Source organism: Mesitornis unicolor, unplaced genomic scaffold (assembly GCF_000695765.1).
Source record: "Mesitornis unicolor isolate BGI_N332 unplaced genomic scaffold, ASM69576v1 scaffold2609, whole genome shotgun sequence".
Classification (NCBI taxonomy): domain Eukaryota; kingdom Metazoa; phylum Chordata; class Aves; order Mesitornithiformes; family Mesitornithidae; genus Mesitornis; species Mesitornis unicolor.
In genome coordinates this window covers 142,542-168,366 of record NW_010209041.1, presented here as the reverse complement: position 1 = coordinate 168,366, position 25,825 = coordinate 142,542, and the positions used below count along the sequence as shown (strand labels likewise).

Below are 25,825 nucleotides of genomic sequence, written 5' to 3'. Positions count from 1 at the left end.
AGCAGGCTGTGATTAGCCCACTGCTACTTCACTGAAATCATTAGGATTTTCCTTTTCCTGGAACTTCTATTTGCCTTGCATCAGGCTGGTTGGAGTTTTGCCTCGCTTAAGTATTTGTCCTGTGGACAAAATGATATTAAAAATATGAATGTTGTTATTTTTTTCAAAAGCCATGTGAGGAATACATACACTGTTTAATAACCATTCTTTTTAAACAGTAAGGACTTGTACGTGGAATGCTATTCTGTATTCTGTTTCAGTTTGCACTTGTGCAGGTAACGGACTAACATACTGTTATTAGTATTCATGACATTTCCTTAATAAAACTTTTCAATGAATAACTTTATAGTCAGGCTCGTAGTTAAACTTCATAAAGTTAAGTGGGTAGGATTCCCCAACAGAAGGTTTCAGGCTGCATTTTAAGAAGCGTTTTGGTTGTTCACATTTTTAGGGTTATTTTTGTAACATTAATTTTAAGCTAACTGCCTACACCAATTAGTTCAGGTAAGGTATTTAAGCACAGAAAGTTGGCGCTGTTTCCCCAGTTAAATATACAAGACTCTCAACGAGTGCTAACACGCTTTCTAAAATTGCATTTATTTTATAATTACTGGGATATAGTTAAAGCTAAGTGTGCATATATATATTTACAATATGTGTGTGTATATATATAGTTTTGCAAATTGTGAAAAGCATGACAACACATTTGTTACATCAGTCAATACTGGTTAACAAAATCTCTTTAAGAATTTATTTCTCAAAGAATTTCTGTTGATAATTTTACATTTTCAGAAATGTCTGTAAGGAATAGAAGATTGTGAAAGAGTGCTGATAGGTAAAGTTCTAATTTTTTCAAGAATTTACTATTATGAAATGTGGCAGGTTTGAGTGATTATCATTAAGGAAAACTTTATGATTTAATATGGTTGAATGTGCTAAGTTTCTCTAAACAGGAAGTAGATTCTTAAGAAATTAGTTGGAAACTGTCCATAATATGCATTTTATTTTTTGTAACATTTCGAAATCAAATTTAACTTCTCTAGGACTTTGACCAGTGGGGGGACATTAGTGCCAGGAACTGCCAGGCCTTAAAATAGATGTGGTACAGAAAATTGTTACAACATTGGTGGGAGAGGGGAATGGAGTACACTGTTCCTATTTTCTGTCTGTGTGTCATGTGAATTTTTGGTCTAATCTAATACTTATTTTTAAAAAGGTTTGGGAACTCTGCATGTTGCTGTTACTTGATAAGCTGCATGACTAGTTGGGCACGTGGGAGGGATTCACATCCATGGGCTTTGCACAGATGTCAAGTGTCGCCTGCAATACACCAATTTTGGGCTGACAGTAAAAATGCCCTTCATAGCCAAAAGTGCCAGACAGAAAGTGCATTAATTTCATCGTATAGCTTTTACTGTACTTAATATATTTTTCTGTGCTTTCTCACAGTAAACACTAGGATTATTAATTGTGGGCAAGATTCTTCAAATGCTCTGGCCTCACTGTCTTTGACTGTAGGCAGAAATGTATTGGGAAACTCCCTAAGCTTTTCTCCTAAGTTTCTGTTGGGGTACGGGGGCCGATATTGGTTTGTAGGTTTCCTAGTGAAGAACATTTACAGCTGAACAGCAGAAAGTTAGCTTTTTATAGAAAGCAATGGTTCCAGTGCTGTCACTATCCTTACTGCTCAAAGAGCGTGTCAGTGTCCCAGGCAACCATCGGCATAACACAGCCTCCTTGAGTATCATTTACAGGATTCTGAAAACCTTTTGCTCTGCCTTTATTATATTTCTGTTTTGGGGAAAAAAAAGAAATAGTTGAAGGCACATTCCATTTAGACTTTTTAAAGCCAGTTTATTAACTTTATTTTTACTGCAAACGTTTCATAAGTGTTGATGCTACCCCAAAATGCTTATGGCTATATCAGCAGCACCTGCAGAAATAAGGATTCAGGATAAAGTCAGACCCGCTGAAGTTTTTTGTTAACCTCTACCAAAGCTGAATATACGTTGTCCTTTTTTTCCCCCACATATGTTTTTTTAAAAATAGGATCATAACACAGTAGTCTAAATCCTCCTGACATTTAATAAATAACTTCAGAAAATGCTTAGTACCCAGGAAATTATTTATTTAGAGTCTTTATGAAAATAGAGTAGCAAAAGTATTGCAGGGATAATAATCATGGGTACTACTAATCAGCCAGTGTAAGTTTTGTGGTTGAGCTGAAGTGTAGGAGGTGAAACTTTTTTTATTCTCTCAATCCATATTTGTGCTTTATTGTTGTAAGAAAATAAGGAAAGTAAATTGGAAAAATATCTTTCTTGCAAAGATCACAGTCAAAACTGCAAACTGTGGAAAAAATTTCAATATAATCAAGTTCTCAGATTAATCCTTTCATTTTCAGCCTTTCTTCCTGCCTAATCCCATCAGCGTCAGATCCTACAAGTTCAGAAACTCAAGTGGAAGGAGATTTACCGAGTTTAGTTCTCAAACTGTACAGACTTCAGAGCCATAGCGAGAATATTCCCCTGCCATAAAGTCTAACGAGTGCATCAGTTTAAAGCTCTTGTAAAATGTGTTTTAGCTGTCTGTTGGGGGTGGTTCTGTCCTCTACCTTTTATGGGGCAATTCCTGGCTACTTAACCGAGGCACATAAGTGTGCTTTTTATCCAGTAGCTGTTCCTGAGGATCGCCTGGCATGCCGTCTCTGAACCTGACCTGTTTGCGCTCGGAGTTTACATGGGGAATGTATACCGCTGCTGCTTCATTACATGCATACATACACAAAATCTAAAACTAGATTCAGTGGGGTTTTTTGTTTTTCATGGCAGCTTTTAGGTCATATAATTGATAATTACAGACAGATATGTGTTTCTGACCTTAGGAAATTCATGTTTATTATGCATGGGAATCTAAACTGATTAATTTAAAAACAAGGATCCAGTCCTCTGGAATCTCACATGTTTCATACTACACATTTGTGTTACACAAAGAGGAAATATTTGCAGTGGTGGGATCATCCAGCGACCAGCCTTTGTCCTGGCATGCAAATAGGGGAATATGAGTAATTTTCATCGTTCTGGTACAACACTGCTGCACAGGAGCAAAGTGAAGGGGCTGTGGTCAGACAAGGTGGTAAAGTCAGTCGCAGGTGATGAAAGTTAGCTTAGAAATGCTGTGCCTTGGCCTGGTCCGAGTCAGTCCCTGAGGAGAGCTGTGCTTCTCCCTTAGGGACGTTTGCTAGCTGCAGTCGTCCTCCCTCCATTTCCTCAGTGCTCTGGCAGAGCTGGCCTCTCACCAGGCTAGTGACTCCGAGGAAGGTGCATTTCTCCACTTTTCCATTTGTTTCACCACAACTGGGTTAGTTCAGCCTGGAGAAGAGGGGGCTGAGGGAGACCTGATCTCCCTCTGCAACTACATGAAAGGAGATTGTAGCGAGGTGGAGGTCGATCTCTTCTCCCAAATAACAAGCAATAGAATGAGAGGAAATGGCCTCAAGTTGCACTGGAAGAGGTTTAGATTGGGTATTAGGAAAAATTTCTTGACTGAAAGGCACTGGAACAGGCTGCCCAGGGAAGTTGTAGAGTTACCATACCTGGAGGTATTTAAAAAACTGGTAGATGAGGTGCTTAGAGACATGGTTTAGTAGTGGACAGGTTATGGCTGAACTCATTGATCTTTAAGGTCTTTTCCAATGAAATGATTATGTTTCTATGATTTTGGCTTTTGGGAGGTGGCAGTCACTGCATTCCTTTGGCGTGTCCAAAAACGAGGAGGCACAGCTTCGCCCAGTCTCCAGTGAGTCTCAGCTTGAACAGCCATGGCCAAGCCTAGTTTCTGTAGTATGGAAATTACACTGCACAACACAAAAGAACACAGTGATTTATACATCAACAGTTGCTTTTCTTGCCATAACATTTCATTGTTCTTTTTCCCTAAATCTGTAATTACACGTCTTTGTCCTGCTGTGTGCTGTTTCACAACAAATAAAATTCTTACACAGGCTTTGTGAGTGAAAATAATCCCACTCAATTACCACAGATCATAAACTTGCATTGTGTGGGAGCAAGCGGTTGTAAATGACGGATTCAAAATTTGGGGCGTCGCATCATCTTTTTCCCTAATTTAGTAAGTTCTTCCCCAGTACTGCTATGTGCTAGTGGGCTCCTTTAGCCAAGCCAGAGGCTGGAGGTCACCGACGCCTACTATTTTGTTCTGCTTGGGCCTCAATACTCTTAATTCATAAAAGTTTTACGAAAGGCTGCCTGTGAATAAGCTAGATTTACTACATGTGCTGTTTAAATGCTAGCACTTGGATAAGGGTGTTCATTAGATGGCAGTTGTTTCAGTCGGTTTTTCAGGCTGGTTCTCTATTAAGGAAGATCTTTGGAAAAGGCTGGCAGGCAGGAGAAAGAGGAAAGAAAGTCAGGCTTTTAGGTCTGTGCATTTGAGGGTGTTGTGTCGTTGGCTGTAGTCCTTAAACACGCACTTCTTGGCCTTAATTGGAACGAATATATCTTACGGAGAAAAAAAAAGAAACAAATAGACCTGACGTGGCTTTTGTCCTAATGAGAACAAGACTCCTCATTTTGTGGATGAATTGATACTTATGAGTAATTATTTATGCTTTTCTTTCCTGAAGAAGTGGTGAAGTTTGCCTGTTAATTAACAGAGTAGGAAAGACACAGTATCAAGTCTAACCCCAAACATTAAAGCTCACTGCCAGTTTGTGTAAGACGTCTTAATCTGTACTGAGGCAAAAGCACACCCGTGTTTCACCTGTAGGACAAGAAATAAATAAAGAGCTAAAGTAATGATGGTAATGGTGGAGTTTATGAAGAGAAGAAGTCAGCAGTCTTGAGAAAGTGTTTTATCAGAAGCATGTTTGGTCCATGTGTCAGGTTAGATCTCCATCTACTCCAGGTCTGTAAGCATGATCCTGGTGAGTGACTTATTTCTTTGTGTTATGCTGGTAACATCAATCAGCATCTTAATATGTTGTTAACTCTTAAAGTCTAATCTGTTTACTTTCCCATATGGCTGCTCAGGGGGTTTGAAGGATTTGTTCTTGTCATTCTTCCATGTCCAAAATTAGCAAAATATGTGCAAGAATAGTAGAAATGTTACCAAAGCGGAAAAACAGGATTGTAGCCTGTCATACGTTGTACTAGCTGCTGTAAATAACCAAACGTGGAAGAAACGGCAGTGCCTTTCAGAGATGTAAAACCTTTTAGAGTTCCCAAAACTGGGATGAAGACTATAAAACTCGATCAATCTGTAATTTCCAAGATCTAAATAAACTTCTTGTTGATATCAAATTGAGTCAAGCTCAAACTATTAAGATTTGGTTTGCTCAGTCTGTCATTTTGGTTTTGGAAACAGTGTGCTTGTTCCTTTCTGTCCATTGCAATTGCTACTTTTCTGGATGAGATTTTATCAAGTGTCTCACATTTTCCCTCTCTTTTTTTTTCTTTTTTTTTTTCCCCTCCCCTTTCTGTTTTAGATTCCTTCCTGGACAAGGATTGGTACTATATCCACAGATAGGAGACAAACTGGATATTATATGCCCAAAGGTGGACTCTAAAACTGTTGGCCAATATGAATATTATAAGGTCTACATGGTTGATAAAGACCAAGCAGATAGCTGTGCTATTAAAAAAGACAATACACCTCTACTCAACTGTGCCAAGCCAGATCAAGATGTTAAGTTTACCATCAAGTTTCAGGAGTTCAGTCCTAATCTCTGGGGCCTGGAATTTCAGAAGAACAAAGATTATTACGTCATATGTAAGTTCATAATATCAATTTTTCATTATTTTAAATATAATTGTTCATTCTTTTGTATGTTCTCTTATACATTATAAGAAAACTAAGAAGAATGTGGAAGGGTTTGTACTTTTTTCTCTGAAAATATTTTCTTGCCAGCATATTTTCAATATTATTCCTGACTTCCACGGTACCTCTGTTTCTCTTTACCTTGGTTTGTGTAGAGCAAATCAGACTGTACTTGCCCGTAAAGGGCTTCTCCTTTTGCACACAGTACGGTGTCCTGTATTTACACTGACAGTTGTGTGCAGCTAAACTGTGGTGTTTTTCCTGCTCACCGTTCTGGATATGTGCCATACTATTGGCCTTGCCCTTGAGTGTCCTTGTGCTAGAAGCAGAAGTATGGTGGCCCAGCTATTTTGAGCTGAGGCATCCTAAGCGAGATGGCTGGCCATTGCTTCAAGTGGTGCAGAGATTCTTGCAGTGACCTTTTGGCTGCTTTAGTGCCAACTTTGACAGTGTAATTCCGCCATAAGGGTTACTGGTGGGCTCTAGTTGAGCGTGTCTAGCTGTAATACATACCCACTGTGTCCATACAGTAGCTAGGAGGGTTCTTGTGCTAACCCTAGATTAGCACGATCTAGGAGTTTCCTCTTTTTTCATAATCCTGGACTTGCCAAAAGGATGTGTGTGACACAGGCCTGTGTCCAACAACATGAACTTTGTGTGAGTTTTAGTCTGAGCAGGGATTTATGGCCAAAAGCGAGTCTGGAGGTAACCACTGTTGTTTACTGATTCAAATTGCTTATGATGTGTAAAGTTAATGATGTGAATCGCAAGTTAGTATAAGCTGAGGCCTCAGCAGTACAACAACAGTTTACACTAGTTTAGGTTTTGTCATTGTAATAATATGGCCTGCGGATCTCATTTAGCCTCCATGGACACTTTTGAAGTCTTCAGCAGGGATGACCAGTTAGTAGGAGGTGGACACATGCTGTGCATTGGCTTTTCTGCAATTACAAGGAAGTTAGATAGTGGTGAGTTGTATTTCTCACACCTCCTTGAAAATTGGAGGGCTGGTAGCTACTTCATGTAATGTATGCCATTCTAAATATTTCTTAATTTCTTAAATAGAAATGTTGGTAGTTTTACAAGTGCTCTGAGCAAGTACTTTTGAAATGGAAATGCATTTAATATAAATTAATGCTCAGTTCCCAGTTATATACATAATGGCTCTCACCGTGTCATTATGTATAAAACAGGTTGTATGTCACAGAAACTGAGTAAGAATTCAATGTATTAAATATTATATATATAAACTACTAAATGGCAGTTGTGGGAGATATAAAACACCATTTATCGGTTTTTAAGGTTTGACAAAAAGATACTTAATATTGGTGCTTCTTCTGTTTAGTCAGGTTATATAAAAACCTGATCTCACTTATACAGCATTTAACACTGACAAACTTCCCATTGAAATCCAGTGAGATTAGCCAGGGTAAATGCTGCAAGATTAGATGTTGAGAGATGGTTGTCTGTAACTCCAGTGAAAATGTGTAGCATAAAAATGACCATGCTAAAGCAGCTGGCTTTAATGACTACATATGCTCAGTATTTAGTGCTACTTTTAAAAACATCCACAGCAGACCAGCTGTAGTGGAACAAGTGGCACTGTTACAATTATTACTTGAAAATTATGGGCACAAATGGAGCTTTCTGATACCCTGTTGATACCCTGTCAGTTTTGTCATATCTGTGTCATGGATTTACCCAGAGTATTATTAAGTATGTCTCATTTTCATTAGTTTTGTATAATTATTTCATTATAGCAATAAGACATAATAGACATTGCATTTCCTGGAACATTACAGTATAGTTTGGTTGAAAGAACTTGCTCAGCCTCCAGCCTAATGCTTCTAAAATCACACTGGCCTTGCACTAATACTGGAGCGCCTTAGGATATTACTTTCCCTGCTCATTCTGGCATAAACAAATGGCTAATTTATCACTGTACTGCTAGCATACTAACTGAGCTGTAGCAGGGGTGCCCATACATTTTAATAGGTTGGACAAAAAAAAAAACAACCCTGAAAACCCAGACATGCTGATGCTAAAACTCGCTTTTCTGTCATTCAGGGAAAAAACAATGAACTCAGTGATGGTGTCCTCAGAAACACTAAGAGGGGTAGAAATCTAGGCCAGGGCTCAGCTAGGACACCATTTTACAGAGATACTGGAGCTAGATAGGATTTTAACAGTTTGTGTTCTAAAGCTGATGTCCTGACACAGCCTTGTCAAAAGCAAGTTCTAGTAGCCAGGACGTTTACTGTAATTTTATAAGTAATAAATGCATTTTAATCATGTATGCAAATCAGGCCATAAATAGTTTGCGTACATCCCTATTCCCAGACCTGTAATTTAACAGGTGTGCTTAAGCCCAAAAGGGGAATACACTGGGTTTCCCATCGACTGATACTGCTCGTTCTCTCTCTTCCTTTCTCTCTTCCTTTCTTCCTTGCTTCCTTTAACTTTCTGATTCTCTGTGAGTTTTGATTTTTGTCTTGGTTTGTTGGGTTTTTTGAGGTAGTGGGAGTGCTATGAAGTGAATGCAATGATGCATTTTATGTGCCAGCTTTTGATTTTGAGTTATTTTAGGATCTTGTATTTTCTTCGACTACGGGGCCTCAAACAAACCTGACACAAGGGTTTACTGAGCCCAGCCTCTTTGCAGTGCTTGCTATGGCTGTGTCTACAGCCTGATCTCATGCTGTTTGTGCTGGCAGGCTGTTGTCAGCCCTTTAAATGTTTTGTGCATAGTCATGTACCTTTTTATCTTGCCATTTGTTGAAAACACAGTTTGTTTTTCTACAGTAGTAGTATGTGGTTTGCGGAGCTGTATTAAACAGTAAAATCTCTATTTAGATTAGGGGATTAGTCACTTTGCAATGAGGAGTTATGACACAGCGTGAAGCAGCTTCCTGAATCCTGTGTACCTTTAGGGAAATGTGATTGTACAGGAATTCTTCAAGACATAATTTTTATATCATCCAGATGTATTCATGATAGGTATAGCAGAAGGAGAAGTTTCTATTCAGTACTTCCCTAGGTCTAAGCATATAAAAGATGCAACTTTTCTCATTCCACAATTTACAAGTTTTCTAAAAAAGGAAAAATGTAGATGAGTTCCTGATACCTGTTTTCAGATGTAATGGTGCTTTAATTAGAAAACAGTCTAATCCATTTCTTGGCAAGATATTCCTCAATATGAGTATCAGGATCCAAAGAGTTAATTCTGTGAACAGCAGTACTTGGAAAGATGATACTGGATGATATTGTGAAAGTGAATACATGCTGTAACAGAGTGTCCTTGCTTTTCTCTTCTTTGCTATCATCAATTTTTGGTTCCTAGGAAGTTAATAGATTCATTTTCCTACAGTTACCTGATTTCTTTTCAGCAGAACTGGAGAAGGTCAAATGTACTTGAGATCTCTGAAGTATTAATGTTATATTATCCTAAAATATGCGACCATTTAGCTAACATATCATAAGTCTCTAAGGAAATCCTTAATCAGATGCATGGAGGAAGATACATCATGCCCAACAACATACATATCTGCGTGGAAGGCAAAGTTAAGCAGAAGAGTGTACAGATTTGCAACTGATGTTTGCATTAAAAATGTCTTTTTCTGTCTTTGCATGACGTGTAACTTTCTGCTGTTGTGGATTGCTCAGAACAAGCAATGAGCATCTTCTTGATACCGGTGGATTGATCTGCCAGTTCTGGGTCATGGTGTAACTGCTTCAGTACCTCTCTCGGAGGTGGCATTTCTTGTGTTGGAGTGAGATGTGTTCACATAGTGCAAACATATATAATATGCAAAAGATGTTTACTTTCGGTGAACAGGAGTTATCCTGAACCCTTTCCAACAAACTTGGCCTTTAGTCAGAGGGCATAGAGCGCGCTGCGGTACCTGGGGTTTGCACAGAGGGAGTGCCCCAGGGAAGCCTGGAGGAAGCGACACCAGAGGGAAGGGAGCAGTGCCGCTTGCTGTCGAGCCACTGTCATGCTCCTGAGGTAGTTTGGCCAAGCAAACACAGACTCTGCTCTTCTTTTGCATAAGTAAAATTAAGATTGTGGGCTGCCATCATGAGCATTAAAACAAAAAAGGCACCTTCCGATGAAGTCTTCACTTGTTTGAAATTTGTAGAAGAATGGCTTTCTGTCAGTGGAAAATACTTGAGACTTGGGAAGAGGCTACAGAGGAACCTAGATAAGGTTCCTCTAAAATGCTTGCTCTGTCCGCAGCCTCGTTAGCCAACCTTGTCGAACTAATGATGCTTACTGGCAAAATGGAATAGTCAGCTTTCCTCAGATGGCTTTTGTCAACTTATTTCAAGTGACCCACTTACATAATTGGCCTCTGGCTTAAATGAAAAAACAAATATTTATATATATACACACACATATATACTTGATCCCTGACTGATTTAAAGGTTTATGCTGGCTAGTAGCACTACCTTTTTGGATAACTGCTTTAATAGTATGGTGTCTTTTAAAATCAAAAGTAATTCCGAAACTTTAGCATTAGTTGAGTTTGAAAAAATCACAAGGCTTCTATGCTTTTGCTTTGTCATTCTGTTACAATTAAAGGGCAATAAATGTCGGAGGAAGAACACATTAAAGGGCAATATAGATTATGCCCTGAAATACGGCCCAGCTGGGAAGAATAAATGTCTTTGCATGGCCAAATAGATTTACATTAAAATGTTATTTTAGTATTCTGACCAAACAGTTTAAGCACTGGCTAATCTGACTAATTCTGACACCTCTCTGAGGCAGGTTTCAGTCTGCAGTCCCCTGCAACCTCCCCAGAACCTTGGGAGAGCTACACAAAAGGAATCGGGAGGTTTTCCTTTGTTTGGAGGTTGTTTCCTAACTAGCCAAAACAATGACAAAAGATGTATCAGAATTTCAATTCAATTTATTTTGCAACAAAGACATTTTCCATGCTTTTTGTTAAAGACCCTGTGGTCCAGGAATCTATTGTTATTTATTTTTTTGGTGGTGGTAATGTAAGCCTATGTGAAATAGCCACTCCAGTTCGGGCTGTACAAAGATCACGGATTTTTCTTTCCTTTCTCCTCCTCCTTCCTCAGAAAATTAGATAAATGATTTCTTCTTAGTGTAAAATGATACTCAGAGGTCAGTCTTTGACTTTGCAGAGAATCTTTCAAGGGATGTATCAGCAATACCACTTAGCTCTTGTTGAATTAAATATAAATACAGCTCATACAAATAATATTATTGGAGAGAAAAAAACCACTGTCTGTGCAGCTTCAGATTTCTAACAGAGTCTAAGACCTACAGGATTAATGGAGTCATGGTCCTTTGGGGTTTTGTCCCAGACCACACAGGTCTTGTAAAAGAATAAGGCTATTTTAGATTGATGGATTTTGTTCATATTCGATGCCATTACCTAGGCAATGCTGACCGTTTATCTCCCTTAAAGTAGACAGAGATAGTTCAGTAGGAAATCTGTTGTTATTTCTCTATTCCTAAGGGAAGGAAATGAAAGATAGGAATGCTCAGTTTGTTAATTGATGACATTTGTGAAAAAATACACTTATCCTCCCTCACATCCCCAAGTATTTCAAATAGTTATGAAATCAGATGAAAATGAAGAATAATTATTCAGAGTGTAAGAAAGAATTATTCAGGAAACACTGATGAATTAAACAGGTTTTAAAATTTCATAGGAAGCTGTTTATTATTTTTAGTCAGTATTTATTTTTAGTTCCTCATAAACAATTTATAAATACTAGAGATACAGTACATTCACAAAGAAAGATACAATGTCCTTACTTTAGATATCTTTATATATGCACATCAACAATAAAGGACACTTGAAGTGCTTTGCAGTAAACGCCCAGCTTTAATCCTGATCAAGTTGTATATGTTCTTAGATTTACGTTTATGTCCTTAATAGGACTACGTGCAGAGGGTTGGGTTGAGTGTGTATTTTACATTTTATATGTAGGGCATGAATAACTGTTTAAATCAAGGAGATGTGTACTGGGGAGACATGCCATGCTATGAGGAAAGTATCTGTCTATAATGAAACTTTTTCAGTATGCAAGCTAGCATACTGAAACACATACCTAAGTTTGATGATGGGCATTTATCTCATCAAGTGGGATGATCAGTCTTTATTTTATACAGTTGCTTGTGTTATATGTTTTATATATTACAGTATGTTAAGTCCTAGAATGAAAGACCAGGAACTGCATAAGTGCTTATAAAGGCTTTAATAAAATTGATTTTAAGTAATTGAAATTATTTGCCGCATTAAAGTCTTTACATAGCTGGATTGAAGGGAAATGTACTTTTGTCTGAGAACTGCATTAGCTAAAACACAGGGTTGAAATGGGTGAAAACCAGAGTTAAGGGTCAGTTTGGACATTCTTTTCTGATTTTAGTCAATCCTGGAAACTTTGCAGGAAGAATACTTCAGGATTTATTTCTGATAAATCAGACTATAAAACTAAGCCCTAATGGGCAGTCTTCCAGTTGTTTGGTTTTTTTTTCAGTTCCAAGGAAATCAGGCAAGTATTTCTGTGTGTAGAAACAGGATTAGACTTAAAGTAGTCTTAGCAGTTTTTGGAGAAGAGTCCGTATTAAGCTGATAAGGCTGGTTTGAAAAAAGTTTGGATCTTTGTTAGCATGATTTATCTGTTTTCTGTTCAGTAGATGAAGACAGCGAAATAACTAAACCACAGCAGCAAACTTGTCCTTATGTGCTCACTGAGCTGCTGTGAGAAAAACAGAAGTCTGAATCTAAATCCTGCCAGGGAAACCGAGACGGATTTGTTTTTCATGTATTTCACTTTAGCACATAAATGCATTAGACCACAACAGTGCAGCAGTTGGAGGCAGAACACAGAATGGTTGAGTTTGGATGGCACCTCTTGTCCCCTGGTCAAGCCCCTGCTCAAGCAGGCTCGGCTGCAGCAAGTTGTCCAGGGCCGTGTCCAGCTGGGTTTGGGATATCTCCAGGGACAGAGAAATCCACAGCATGCCTGGACAACCTGTTCCAGTGCTCCTCACATTTAAAAAGGTTTTCTCAGGTTTAACCAGCTTTCCCTGTATTTCAGTTTATGCCCATTGCTTCTTGTTTTGTCACTGGGCGCCACTGGGAAGAGTCTGTCTCTTTCTTCTCCCCCACAATCCCCCAAGGTATTTATACACATGGATAAGATCCCCCTGAACCTTCTCTTCCCAGGTCCTCACCCACTTCTCTTATACTGATGCTCCAGTTCCTTCATCATGTCCATGACCACTTACTGGACTTGCTTGTGGTACGTCCATGTCCATGTTGCACTGAGGAGCCTGTGACTGCACCCAGCACTCCAGCTGTGGCCTCACCAGTGCCGAGTAGAGGGGAAGGATCACCTCCCTCTGCCTGCTGGCAGTGCTTTGCCACAAGGACACGTTACTATTTCGTGGTCAACTTGGTGTCCACCAGGACCCCCAGTGCCGTTTTCTGCAAAGCTGCTTTCCAGGTGTTTGGCACCAGCCTATGCTTAAACCCAATTCCACCTGCCGTCCAGAGTCTGCCACAGCAGGTTTAGTAGCAGAATGAAGACATTAATTAAATAATTTGGGTTGCAAAAGGAAAAAAAAAAACAACAACAGAAAACAAACAACACATAGGAATGTTATCCTATTGGAACACTAGTGAAATTTAAAACTGTATGACCATCATTATTAAAAGTATTGGGTCTCCTGTCGAGTTATGACGTTTCAGAATTCCAGAAATGGGAGGATTAACATACCCATCCCATCAGAGTGTCTTAAAATGGACTGAGATGTGCCTGTGGGATGATACCTAAAAAAGCTAAACAGCTTAATTTCTTACGGCAAGTATTTGAACTAGGAGTCCTGTAGCACTTTGGAAATCCAGATTGCTTTATTTCAGCAATGTTCCCTCATTAAGTTTTACTCCATGGGTATTTTGAAGTTCTCAACACAAACACAAGCAAACTGCAATCAAAACAGTTCTTAACTTCTGATCATCTTTGCCAAGTGCACAGTCATCCAATAGTATTATAATTGATCTCCACACGAAGGTGCCAAACTCTGTTGCTGAAGGATAGTTAGATGATGTAAATAGCTTTTTGTGTTTTGCAATAAAGCGCACTTTTGTTGTGCTTGATGTAAAAGCAGGAGATGGAGGTATTATTTTATTGAAGCAAACATGTGGAAAATTGCTCTAGATTGTTATAATACAGAGCATCTCCCCTGAAAGGAATGAGATTCATCTACAGGGCAACCTCTGACTGTGGCACTTTATTGGGGTTACTCCTGGACTCTGTGTGGTCAAAGCGAATAACGTCATGTCCATCTAAACTGTTATAACCATGAGACTGGCACATTTTCTCATCTATAGTGTTACATTCTAAACTGTCACTAAGCATTAACTCAGTCACTGGTGAAGTCCTACCACCTAGAGATGAACTCTGTCTCAAAATGATGTTTTCCACTTCAGTGCTACTCGTATAGCAATTACTGGGTCATTAATATCATTGCATGCAATTAGTGACAGTAGAATGAGCAAGAGGTTTGTTATTTATTTAATATGAACTTTCACTATAACCCTTTCTCATCCAACTGCTACAGACAGAAACCAGAGAGATTTTCAAGGCAGATGAACGTCCTCGAAGAGCCGTCTTGAGTTTATATGGTACAGAAAATAGGTCCTCAGTTAATGGTAAAGCTTCTGCTTTTGTTTCCAGCAAGCCTGCTTGTCATTAGCAACAATCAGTGTAACTTCAATGCTAACTAATTGTATTAGTTCTGTTCAGCTGAACTGTTAAGCAAAGCTTGCTGTGGTAGCGGGAAGATGCTTCTCTTCATCCATGGGGGGAGTGGCTTTTGCCAGCAGAGCACTGGGAGAAAGGATGAGCTTGCGTAAAACTCTTGTTTGTGGTTGGTGAAGTTAACTAGCTAGTAATCTGTTTTAGATGCATACTTTCTGATAGACGCTGAATGCAGCATAATTAGTGGGCTTACATCTGCCACAGTTACTTCAGCGCTCACAAATATATAATTTGTTTATGTAAACTAGAAGCAGCCATGTGTGCAGTAGATCATTATCTGACAACATTTCTCAAAGTATGTGAAATATAGAACTGAAATACTTTTAGAAATGCTTAACTGTAATGAAAGCCTTAAATAATGTCATTCATAGTGACAGAGTATTGAGTTGCTTTTATTTTTATTTTTTTATGTGCTCTAAATCATTCTGAGAGAATTTTGTAAAGGGACACTCGACAGCAGTGAAGCAAGTAGGATTTTGCTATCGGTGGGTGGATGGTCTGACCTGTAATGGATAATAATTCAGCAAATAGTTTACTGTTTAGTACACTTCAACTGTGGTATTCCTTAACCCAGAGATAAACTGGTGCTGTTTTTAAAATGATAGACAGCAGAAACCAGTTGGAGCTCACAGCTTTTTTCATTACTTTCCAACTCTGTCTTGCTCCTTGTCTCTTTTTCCCTTTATTGAAAGACTTTGTTGACAAAAAAGGGCTTTTTTTTTTAACCACCTCTACTCTTCTTGTATGATACCACGTCTCCCTGGAATTAAGAGAATTGAACATCAGAAAGGGGGGAAACTTTATAAGAAATCACTCCCTGTTTTGTGTTTAATGCTTGGGCAATCCGTCTCAGTTGGATGTCATGAGATGCAGGAAGGAGAGTCTACGGATTTTCAGAGGTGTGCCTGGAATTACAGTTTGTATATACTAAGGTTTATTACAGTTCCGAACTGATTGGTCCTGTCTTTCTTGTGTCTTCCACACTGCCCCCTTTGCCTCCCAGAAAAAATGGAAACAGTAATAAAATCTGTCCCTTTCCTAACATATGAAAACAAGTGGAGAATTCTATGGGAAATTTATATAAAGACCCCTATATCATGAGTCACATCTGAGTACCACAAGTCACGCTGCTCACATTTGGACAAGATTTTAGAACGGTTAGAAACATGAATCACAAAGTTTCACTGCAGAGCCTTTGCCTTCTTCCAGGCAAGAAGAGGCCTGTTGTGTTTTGTTTTTTTTTAGCTTGACTGGGAAGGGCATTGCTGCTTACTTGCTGTGCAGGATATAATTTGTGAATCTTGTTTAGATATAAATCCTGAGACATACAACATAGAACTTAATTTAAAGAACAACAAGGATGAGAATTGGAAAAGAAGAATGGAGATTTGTTCTTTTTCTTCACATAGAATCTTGCCTTGTGTGTGAATAGAGGAAAAAAAGGCTGGCTTCAAGAGTATTTATAAACATTCCATGAACTTTAGTTTAAGGAAAAAAGTCTAACTTACTTAGAAGAAATGTGTTGAGTAAGATTTAAAGAATGAAAGTTTCTGAATGGTCTTTAGGTTGAGAAACTCCTCAAAATTCTGCTGCCACCTTGACTTTACAAGTAGGAGAAATAAAAAACAGACATGTTAGTAAAATGCAAAATTATTGGTAAACCATTTTTAGACATTTTCATGACTGTCTCAGTGTCCTATATTGTATTAATTGAGCAAATTCAGCAGGTTTTTATTTTTTTAATGAAAGATCCTTTCTTTGTGTCTATAAAATCAGTAGATACGTTAGGACGTAACTTCATTGTTTCCGCACAAAGAGTTAAACAGAGGAGGTCTCCAGTCTGTAGCTAGAAACACAGACAACACACGTGCAGTACTCCATGCAACTATTCATAATGCATTTAAGTTTTAGCACTTGCGGTCCACATTTGGGACTGCCAATAGTTATATTTTGGAAGAGAATTTCATTTTTTTAAAAAGTGAAGGTTTCAGTGTCAGTTTCATTTTTGGACAGAACAAGCAAGGATAAATCGTTAGTTTTTAGTAGTTGAAATCAGTATATTTATCTTCTCTCTAAACTCTCTGCAGCTCACTTAACATAGTGTCTGCCAAGCTACCTGTTCTTTGGTGAGTGGCCTGAACAACTATTTTGGGTTGTTTCAGATCTCCATGCAGATCTGGCATTGCTACTAAGTGAGAAAAAAAAATTAATTTCATTTAATTAAAACACCCTTTCTATTACCTCAGCTGCCTTGTTCTTCATCCCTGGCTGGTCTAGAAACAACCTCTGTGTTGTGATCTGTGATTTGTGGTTTCGCAGTGTGTGATTTCTGGTGTTCTGAAACCTGTCCCATAAATTTAGATAATTTATGGGAAAGAATAATTATTTATTCAGTGCTTTACTAAGAGAGTCATTAAAAGGACCAAAAGCAGATGAAAGCAGTCAGAGCACAAACACACGATGCCTGGCCAAAATAGTATTCTATTACTTAATAAAATAAAAAACCCTCAAAAGCTTTACATGTGCATAGTAATCCTGTGAGTGCATATGAGATCAAGTGCAGCTTTGCTTTAAGAATAGGTTTTTACTACTGTTGGATCTAAAGCTTTCGTGGATTTTTGTGGCTGTGCAGGCTTTTCCATTTGGTTTCTAAGCGCAGCTGGGGAAAAGTGGAGATGGGTAGGGTTATTAAATTTTATTTAGCTCTGATTTTGAAAAACCTATTTTCTGTTTCTGAATTCAAGCAATATTTAAGAAAAAATGGTGAAAATCACTACTATTGGATAGTACAGACCTACCCCAAAGAAAACTGTAATTCTCATTTTTCTATTAACAGAACCACACCAGCAGCAATTAATTCTTGATGACCCCATCAATGATTTGTCTTTGACACGTTGCAAAATGGCTTGTATTGTCCAGCACGCTAAGTGGGGAACAAAACCAATTTTGCCTTTGCCCATCAGTTGATATCACTCATTCATACTTATGGTCTGTAGTTTAAGGTCCATTTAGTTTTCACAGAAAAATTAAGTTCTGTGATCATAATTTATCTCTTCAGCTATGTAGTCCATTTCATATTCAAGCTCTAGAAATAAGCGTGTTATAAAGGTGTGTTGTTTCAAAGGATATGACATTTAATTTGCAAGTAGGTAATGTTTTTCATAATCCTGAAACATAAAAGTACGGGTAATAATTGTGACAGAATTAAGAGGCTGAGACTTTTGTCTGCTGGTGTTTTCTTTTAAGTAATTGTGATGGCATTTTTACATTTTGTTATATGTGTTTTTAGGAGTGAAGGAAGTTGCATTTTCGTGACTGTGCCTTCATTTCTAATCTCTTTGTGAATGAAAAGCTATATACAGGCACAAATCCAGCAGCTTAATTCTCCATCTGATTAGAGCAATGTTACCAACCTGGTAGGTTGAAAACAGCCAAGATCCATGCAGTGGCTTAACCTCCTGAGAGGCAGAGTAATAACAATCAAATGAAGACATATTAAAATGTAATATTACTTCCTCTCCATGGGGACTGAATAAGAATCATAGCCAGGAACTATTCTTGTCAGCTGACTCTGTTTCGCTCGTGGATTCCCTGCCTCTGCATTTATGACTAATGCATTTCATACAATAAACAACACTTGTGAAGTTTTAAAAGCAAATAAATGTAAAACATAATGCATTGATTTACATGATTTCTAGTTTTGTTTTTTGTTGTTTTTTTTTAAATAATTTATATATTTTGAAGAAGGGAAGGCAGAGCTGGAATGAAATTCTTTGGTCTGAATAATTTCATTTCCTCTTGTGTAAGGGAGAGAGTATGTTAAGGTAATGTTTTACAAAACTGAAGATGTATACTAGCTTCTCCAAAGTAAGTATGTATCAGCAGACTCTTAAACCGTAATTTCATGGCAACTCAGTTATTTCTGAAAGTTGAAATCCCAAACTTATATTCCTTATGAAATGGCAGCTTCTGTTGTATTCAATGAATTCAGACAACCCAGTGTCTGTATATGGAGCTGGAACATAATTTTTGACTGACTGCTCTAAACATTACCTATAAATTACTACAATTTTGTCAGAAAGTCTTAAAATTAATAGAGATTTTTGGGGCATTATATGTGTTTATTTCTAGGTGTGGATAAACTGTTGACTGAATAATTTAGTGTGATTTTGACTGTAATTATTAGTTTTGCAGTTGACACCAGTAGAACAGGACTGGTCTTAGAAAATCAGAAGCACCTATCCATCAAAAGATTTAAAAATATTTTGCTACCTGTTTAGCAGCATTGTAGTTATTTTTAGTTTCCTATATGTTGCTGTATTAATACAAAGTGAAGTATGGGATCCTGAGAACATTTAATACTCATGAGAAACTTAATCATTATGTTTATTAATGTTAATTTTTAAGTGGTATCTAGTCTTCTTAGCACAGGACCTTATATGGTGGTTCATGTGTGAGTAATTGCCTCTAAAATATATCCATACTGAGACCTAAATATAAAAAAATCCCAAACTTGTTCTTTTTATATATATATGTATATAAAAATAAATTGGATGAAAGGTCTGAAATTTGATCATATAAACACACTGGAGAGTAGCATTTCTGGTTTAGACTCAAGAAATTTGTTTCTGTATTTATACCCAAAAATTCCTATCAGACACACTTGGTTTTTTGGCCCTTTTTTTTTTTTAAAAAAAAAAAAAACCACAAACCTTTCAGTATGAGCAGAGCTCCAGGTGCAAGGTCACTTTCCTGCAGAAATGTGAGTGTAGTGGAGGGGCTTACATGATGGAGGATATAATTTTCATTTGGAGAGCAATATAGAAAGACAGCGGCAAGTGTTTGAGGAATATTTTGTGCTCGCTCCCTTGTTTAACTCCTGCACACTGAACTGTCAAGGGGCATTAGCAGTCTGAAACTCCATTTTCTCTGATGTCCCAGATTACTTCTTTCTCTTCGTGCTGCTTTTCAAAGCTTGAAACGATGTGTTTAAAACTACCCACTTTCTTCCTGGTACACTAGGGATATGTGAGGTTATATTTCGATAGTCTTAATGAATTTTGAAAAATAATTTCCTCCAGTGGCCTTGGGTAATTGTCAGTTTAATTACAGGGAGAAGCTGAGATGGAAACTTTGCTTTGTCACTGAAATGCTCCTCTTTGAAAATTCCCTGTTCCTCAGGACGTAGCAGTCTGTACTCTGAGCTATAACGTAGGCTTTCTGAAAACCCCTTGAAGAACTGTGGAAAAAGTGAATACTTCTGCAAATTCATTCATCTGACATCAAAGCTATGAAAGCATTCTTTTAGCAAGCAAGCAAGGCAGATTGCACTCGCGTAGGCACACAACCAGACTCATTGTACATCTGCGCCTTCCCGTTTGGAGGCTGTATTTGAAGTAATTTTGCATTCTTTTTGCCATCTAACTTTCTTATTCCGTACTGAGGTCAGACTGCTGCATCCTCTTGCATCTTATTGAGGTCTCCTGCTCTGTGGGTTAAACGGATAGGCCTTCAAAGAATAAAAAGGCATTGATGTTCAGTAGAAGCAGCCCTCTATTCAATTAAAATCAAGTAGAAGGTGCTTAAGGAGATGTGAGCCCCCATCTCCCCAATTAAAAAAACAAATGAAGAATAGCAAAAAAATACAAGACAAAGTCAGTGTTTATTAGTTGTACTTTCAGTTGATGCTCAGCTTTGGTATTTCTATTTACTGCTTTGTTTTCCCCTTGTCCTTGTGCTGGTACACTGGCAAATAGGTCATAAAAAACACTTTCAGCAAAGACACATTTGATTTATGTCCAGAACAAGTTCTTAGTATTGATTTTTTTCCCTGTGGAAAAAAACAAAAGAAAACAAAACTATATGTCTCCATTATTTTCTGAGCCCAGCAATGCAGTGGCACATTTCAGATAAGCTTTTATCTTAAATTACTCATTGCGCTCTTTTATATTTTGAAAAGTCTTATTGCAAGTTATAAAAAAAGAAGTAGTTGCATGTACGGCCATTGTCATGTTTTTACAGGGAGGAGGGAACAAGAGGAGGAACTGGGAGGGACCACGTATGAGGAGAAGGGAATTTGAGGAAAAGAAAGCACAATTTGGGACGTTTGTACGGTGACTGTAATTTGAGTTAGTCACAAAAGAGGCAGAAGTGGAACAAAAACAAGAAGTAGATCAAAGGCTAGGAAGCAGGGTTCAGCAGTATGGGGTTTATATCTTTACGGCTAGAGAGAAGATTAGAGCAAGAAAAATACAGCCATGGGGCTAGGAAGACATTGTGAAGGAAAAAGGAAATATACATCGGCTGCATTTGAAAGAAAATCCCCAAGGAAGGTGAAAGAGAAGGAGTGAGAATTAAAAACAAAAGATCCAAACAGTGTGAAGCCCTGCTTGAATTGGATCCCAAGCTGAAAGGAGAGGGGCAGCGGCAGAAAAGTGCTGCTTAAGCAGTTCACCACAGCCATGAGCAGCAGCGAGCTCCACTATATCCCATTTTCTGTTTGTTTTCTCCAGTTGGTGCCCCAGTGCCGGTGCTTGTATGTGCATCTTGGGCCTTGGATATACAGCCCCGAGAAACATCAGTGAAATTGCCATCCCCAGGATAACTGGAGTGGGAAAACAAACCCCTGGTGCGCTCCTTAAACAGTGACACCAGAGCACGCTGTTGGCGGATGGGCCTGGGCCTGCTTTGCCGTAGTGGCCAGGGCACCAAGCTCACAGGCCAGCATGGCCGGTGCCTGGCACAGTGCAGAGTGGCCGTGATGCCCAGGGCTGAGGAGCTGCCAAATAATTTTCGGGGGTTTGAACCAACAGCTGGCTTGGGCGGTAGCGCACTCCTAGGCCGTGATTCCACATTTGGAATTCTCCAGGGGAGTTGTGCTTCACACTCAAATTGCAGCACAGTGTTGGCTGGCAGTGGGGTTGCGTGGTTCCAGACAGCACCTAGATAAGCGAGAACAATATAAACAGAGGGGAAAGCACCCGTTTGTTTGTATGAGCTAAAAGGTTTCCGTGAGAATAGAGCACATTCTACTCCCTCCCTGCCAGCCGCCCCCGCAGAGGCTCCTCAATGCTGAGAAAAGTGAGATTGTACTTTAAAATATTAAATGGTTTTCCAATCAGTGGAGAATCTCAGCTTTCACCTGGGTCTTTTGTATGTGATTGCTTCTTCCAGCAGGAGATTTGTAATAGAGGAAGCAGGTGTAACGTGGTGATTATAAAGATATTGTTGGGGGGAAAAAAAAAAGAAGTGAATTTTCAGTGCTTAGCTCTTCTGAGCCTGCCAGGGCTTCCTTTTCAGCTGACTCCATCACCTTTAGCAAGGTGCTGTGTTTTCGCCCCAGTCAGTCAGTCAGTCACTCAATTGTGCATAGAAAGAAAGGTTGCTGGGTAAATCTGAAACCTTGATAACACATTCCTCCATTTGTATATATTGTATGGCTTACCAATGTATTCATTCCTTTATCTTTCAACATTTCACAACTTTCCATAGGTCAGCCTGAGCAACAAGAACAGGCTGTGGTAGATTGAAAGATTTCTTCTTTCAAACACTCATGTTCACATCACTTTGCCTGTTGATTTCCTGATTTTTATTTATTTTTATTTATTTTTAATTTTCTTTTATTTTTAATCAGCAACATCAAATGGGTCTTTGGAGGGCCTGGATAACCAGGAGGGAGGGGTGTGCCAGACAAAAACCATGAAGATCCTCATGAAAGTTGGACAAGGTAAAGACCATCTGCTGTTTCATGAAATCACTGTGATCACTCTCAGTGTCCTTTTAGGTTTAAGGCTTCATTTAGCGATGTAGAGTAAATAGCTGACTGAGACTAGTGTGGTCATTCCTCCCTTATAGTCTGAAAGCAAAGCCTGTTTTCTCTTCCTCAGCTACTGACTGATTTCTGCAGAAGGAGGAGGGTTAGCATAATAAGATCTCTTTATTGGAGAGATCCTTAGACTGAAAGGTCACCTGGGAGTAGTGTGTTTCAGTCATTTTTAGTTTTATTTTAAAAACAAAAGCCACAACTCTGCTGTTCAAAATTATTTAAAATACATGAAAGGAGGGAAGCTAATATTTCTATAGTTTGCTTGTTATGAATTCTGATGACAGAGAGGTTTTTGTTCATTGTGTCTTTTCACATATAGATAACCTATTGTGCAGGAAGAAAGAATTATTCTTCTAAGTAGAAGTTGGTTTAGTAGTCAATCAACTTCCTCAGCAGAACTGAAATGTCATCTGCAAAGCTTTTCTTGCCAATTACAGGAGTCCCTATAGTTTCTGCAGGTGGCCTCACAATTTAAACCTCTGAAATAACTAATATAACCATTTTGCTTTAAAAGGAAAATTACCTTCTTGTGTCTCCCAGTCCTTTGCATAAAGATTCTTCTGTTCATAACCATTTGTGTCTCACAAGGTACCTATAACTGGCTTATAAGAGGCTCTGTACCATCAAGCGTTGAAGCTGCATGAGTTGTCTTTCTCTCCCCTAGATCCCAACTCGGCGGGACTGCCCCGGCACACGGATCCCACCAAGCGCCCTGAGCAGGAACCTGGCACCAACGGGAAGAGTTCCACCACCAGCCCCTTTGTGAAGGACCACTCAGGTAGGTCTGGCAGGGCTTGTGCCTGGGACGGGGCTCTGTCAGAGTTGGGGGACAAATTTACTATTAAAGTGCCAGAAAAAGAAATGTTTTCATACTGAGATGAAGCAAAAGCCAGTTCTGGTGCTCCAGTGGATAGTGTCTGGGAGCTGCAAGTTTTGGCAACTTCTGGTCTCTTCTCTCTTCCACTCTGCAATAGAAGTTAATTCTATCTTGTGAGAATACCACTCATTTACAGGAAAGTTTTTGGATAGGACATTTGCTAAGCAGCTTTATGGTGGTAAATGCTGCCTTACATTTAGGACTCTGGCAGATAAACGAGTCTTTCTGTCTTTCTCTTCCCGTATAATACATTATCAAGTGGTTCTCGACAGCCATTTATAACCTTTATTTAAAGGCATGTATAATTAATGTCCTGATCTTTTAACTGACCATATAAAGTCTACGCATGAATGACTGGTCTTTCACTAAATTTAAAGGGTTTTTTTAAATATTTATCTAAACAAGATAAACTGATTATTCCAAACAAGTATCTTCAGGATGCATTGCAGACATTAGGTGAACACAAAAAACCCTAACTCTTAAGACCCAAGGTCTCTGGAAGAAAATTCAGTGAATTGGGAATGCGACAAAGCAAAACTTGCCGACAGTGGATTCTGGGCTTCCCAAAAATGGCTGCAGGTTTTCTTTGCTAATAGATCCTTGATGTGGTGGTTGCTGGGCAGGCTTCAACTATTTCCTATGGAGGTTCCAGTAGGAAAAATTCACAATTACATGGACGTAGCATCTGCAACATCCTTCCACCTGTAATAGAGGGAACTCACTTCAAAGTTTCAAGTGAGAAAGAGTCAAGTGAGCACTCACTGAATTTTTGTGACAGATGACAGTGTGATGGTGACAGATATTCAACAGGCTGTTAAGCACATGAGCTTTTCCTGCCTACCAAACACGGGGTGGTGTTTTCTTTTGAGTAAATGTAAGTTAATACAAACAGATACGCCATAGCCATTTTGTCTGTCTCCCACACTCCTTTGTTTCATGTGCAAGCATGTAAAGAGGCACTATGGATGGTTTAAACTTTAATCCATGTGCGAAAGATAAAGTAGCAGAACAGTGTGACACTGAACAGTACCAGTTGTCCTGAGAATTGTAATTTCCCTGTGCTGTTTTCCCCTCGCAGTCCTATCCTACCCCTCTCTGTTGCCTGGGGCTGGCCGGCATCTGTTAAAAGATGCAGTGTGCATCAAAGGCTGCCTTGTCAGTGCCAGTCCTTACCGCTGATGGATGATGATGTATGAAATGGGGTGGTTTGGGAGCAGCACAAAAGTGGGACCAACAGACACAAAGTCTTGTTTAATATTGATTGCTGACTTCGGCTGTTTGCATTTAGCTATCCAACAGGGTAATTGGTTTGTCAAAGTTTAGCTGTCAGTTAATTCTTCCCGTCTTGCTTACTCCACACATTTTTAAGTAGCGTAAACGGGTCGCAGGATGGCAATAACTTTTGTCTGTTGTATTTCCATTCTTTCCAGGGTCTAGCACAGATGGCAGTAAAGCTGGGCATTCCAGTATACTGGGTTCAGAGGTGGCCTTATTTGCAGGGATTGCATCAGGGTGCATCATTTTCATCGTCATCATCATCACTTTGGTGGTTCTTTTGTTGAAGTACCGGAGAAGACACAGGAAGCATTCACCACAACACACGACAACTCTCTCACTTAGTACGTTAGCCACCCCAAAACGCAGTGGCAACAACAATGGTTCTGAGCCCAGTGACATTATCATTCCTCTAAGGACTGCAGACAGTGTCTTTTGCCCCCACTATGAAAAGGTCAGCGGCGACTATGGACATCCGGTGTACATAGTTCAAGAGATGCCTCCTCAGAGTCCAGCAAACATTTATTACAAGGTCTGAAAAACACACAACCAACTCAGTGGTACAGTGGAGTCGTAGAGGAAACTCACTGGTCAAATGCTTTCTCTTGGGGTTTGCGATGACGCCTTGTGCGCTAGCATTGACTCAAGCACAGGGCAGGAGGAGGCGACAGCTCTTTCTCTGGGAGCCAACGCAAGCTGGACAGCTTACCTAGTCTGTAGAATTCCTATCTCGGTGAATGAGTATTCACTAAAAAAAGCTGGAAGACTTTTATGTAGAAGATGCCCATTCTGATTGCTGTACTCTTGTTACATTCATCATCCTCAAAGCCATGTGCTGCAGGCGTTCAGGCATGTACAAAAGCCAAGGGAAGATGGAGCAATCCATGGATGTTAATAGCTCTAGGCATCCTGGGAAGGTGCTCTAGGATATATCAAGCTTGAAATGCAATCTTCTGACTTGTGTGTCTCTCTAAGAGCGTACTGGATTGTCACACAGACCTTGGTGTCTAAGTAAGACTTGTTAAAGTTCTCTTGCTTTTAGTCCGTCACTGTTCTGTTTGTTTTTGTTATCCGGGGCTCTGCCATCCTTCACATAAGATTTCCTTTCACTCCACCTCCTGAATCACTAATGGAACATTAATGTTTGGAGATCTGCACTCCATCCATCTGCTACAGCAGCCTCACTCGAATGGGTAATGCATTTA

At 39.1% G+C, this 25,825-nt stretch overlaps 1 protein-coding gene across 1 annotated transcript in view; it reads left to right on the top strand.

Annotated features, from left to right (window-relative positions):
* EFNB2 (ephrin-B2) overlaps positions 1 to 25,187 on the top strand; it is a 41,157-nt gene extending 15,970 nt beyond the window's left edge. The window contains exons 2-5 of the mRNA XM_010192721.1: positions 5,504 to 5,787; positions 22,277 to 22,369; positions 23,133 to 23,246; positions 24,776 to 25,187. Of these exons, the coding sequence (XP_010191023.1) occupies positions 5,504 to 5,787; positions 22,277 to 22,369; positions 23,133 to 23,246; positions 24,776 to 25,158 (874 nt within the window). The 3' untranslated portion in view covers positions 25,159 to 25,187. The remainder of the gene's footprint in view (positions 1 to 5,503; positions 5,788 to 22,276; positions 22,370 to 23,132; positions 23,247 to 24,775) is intronic.
* Positions 25,188 to 25,825: the final 638 nt, after the last annotated feature.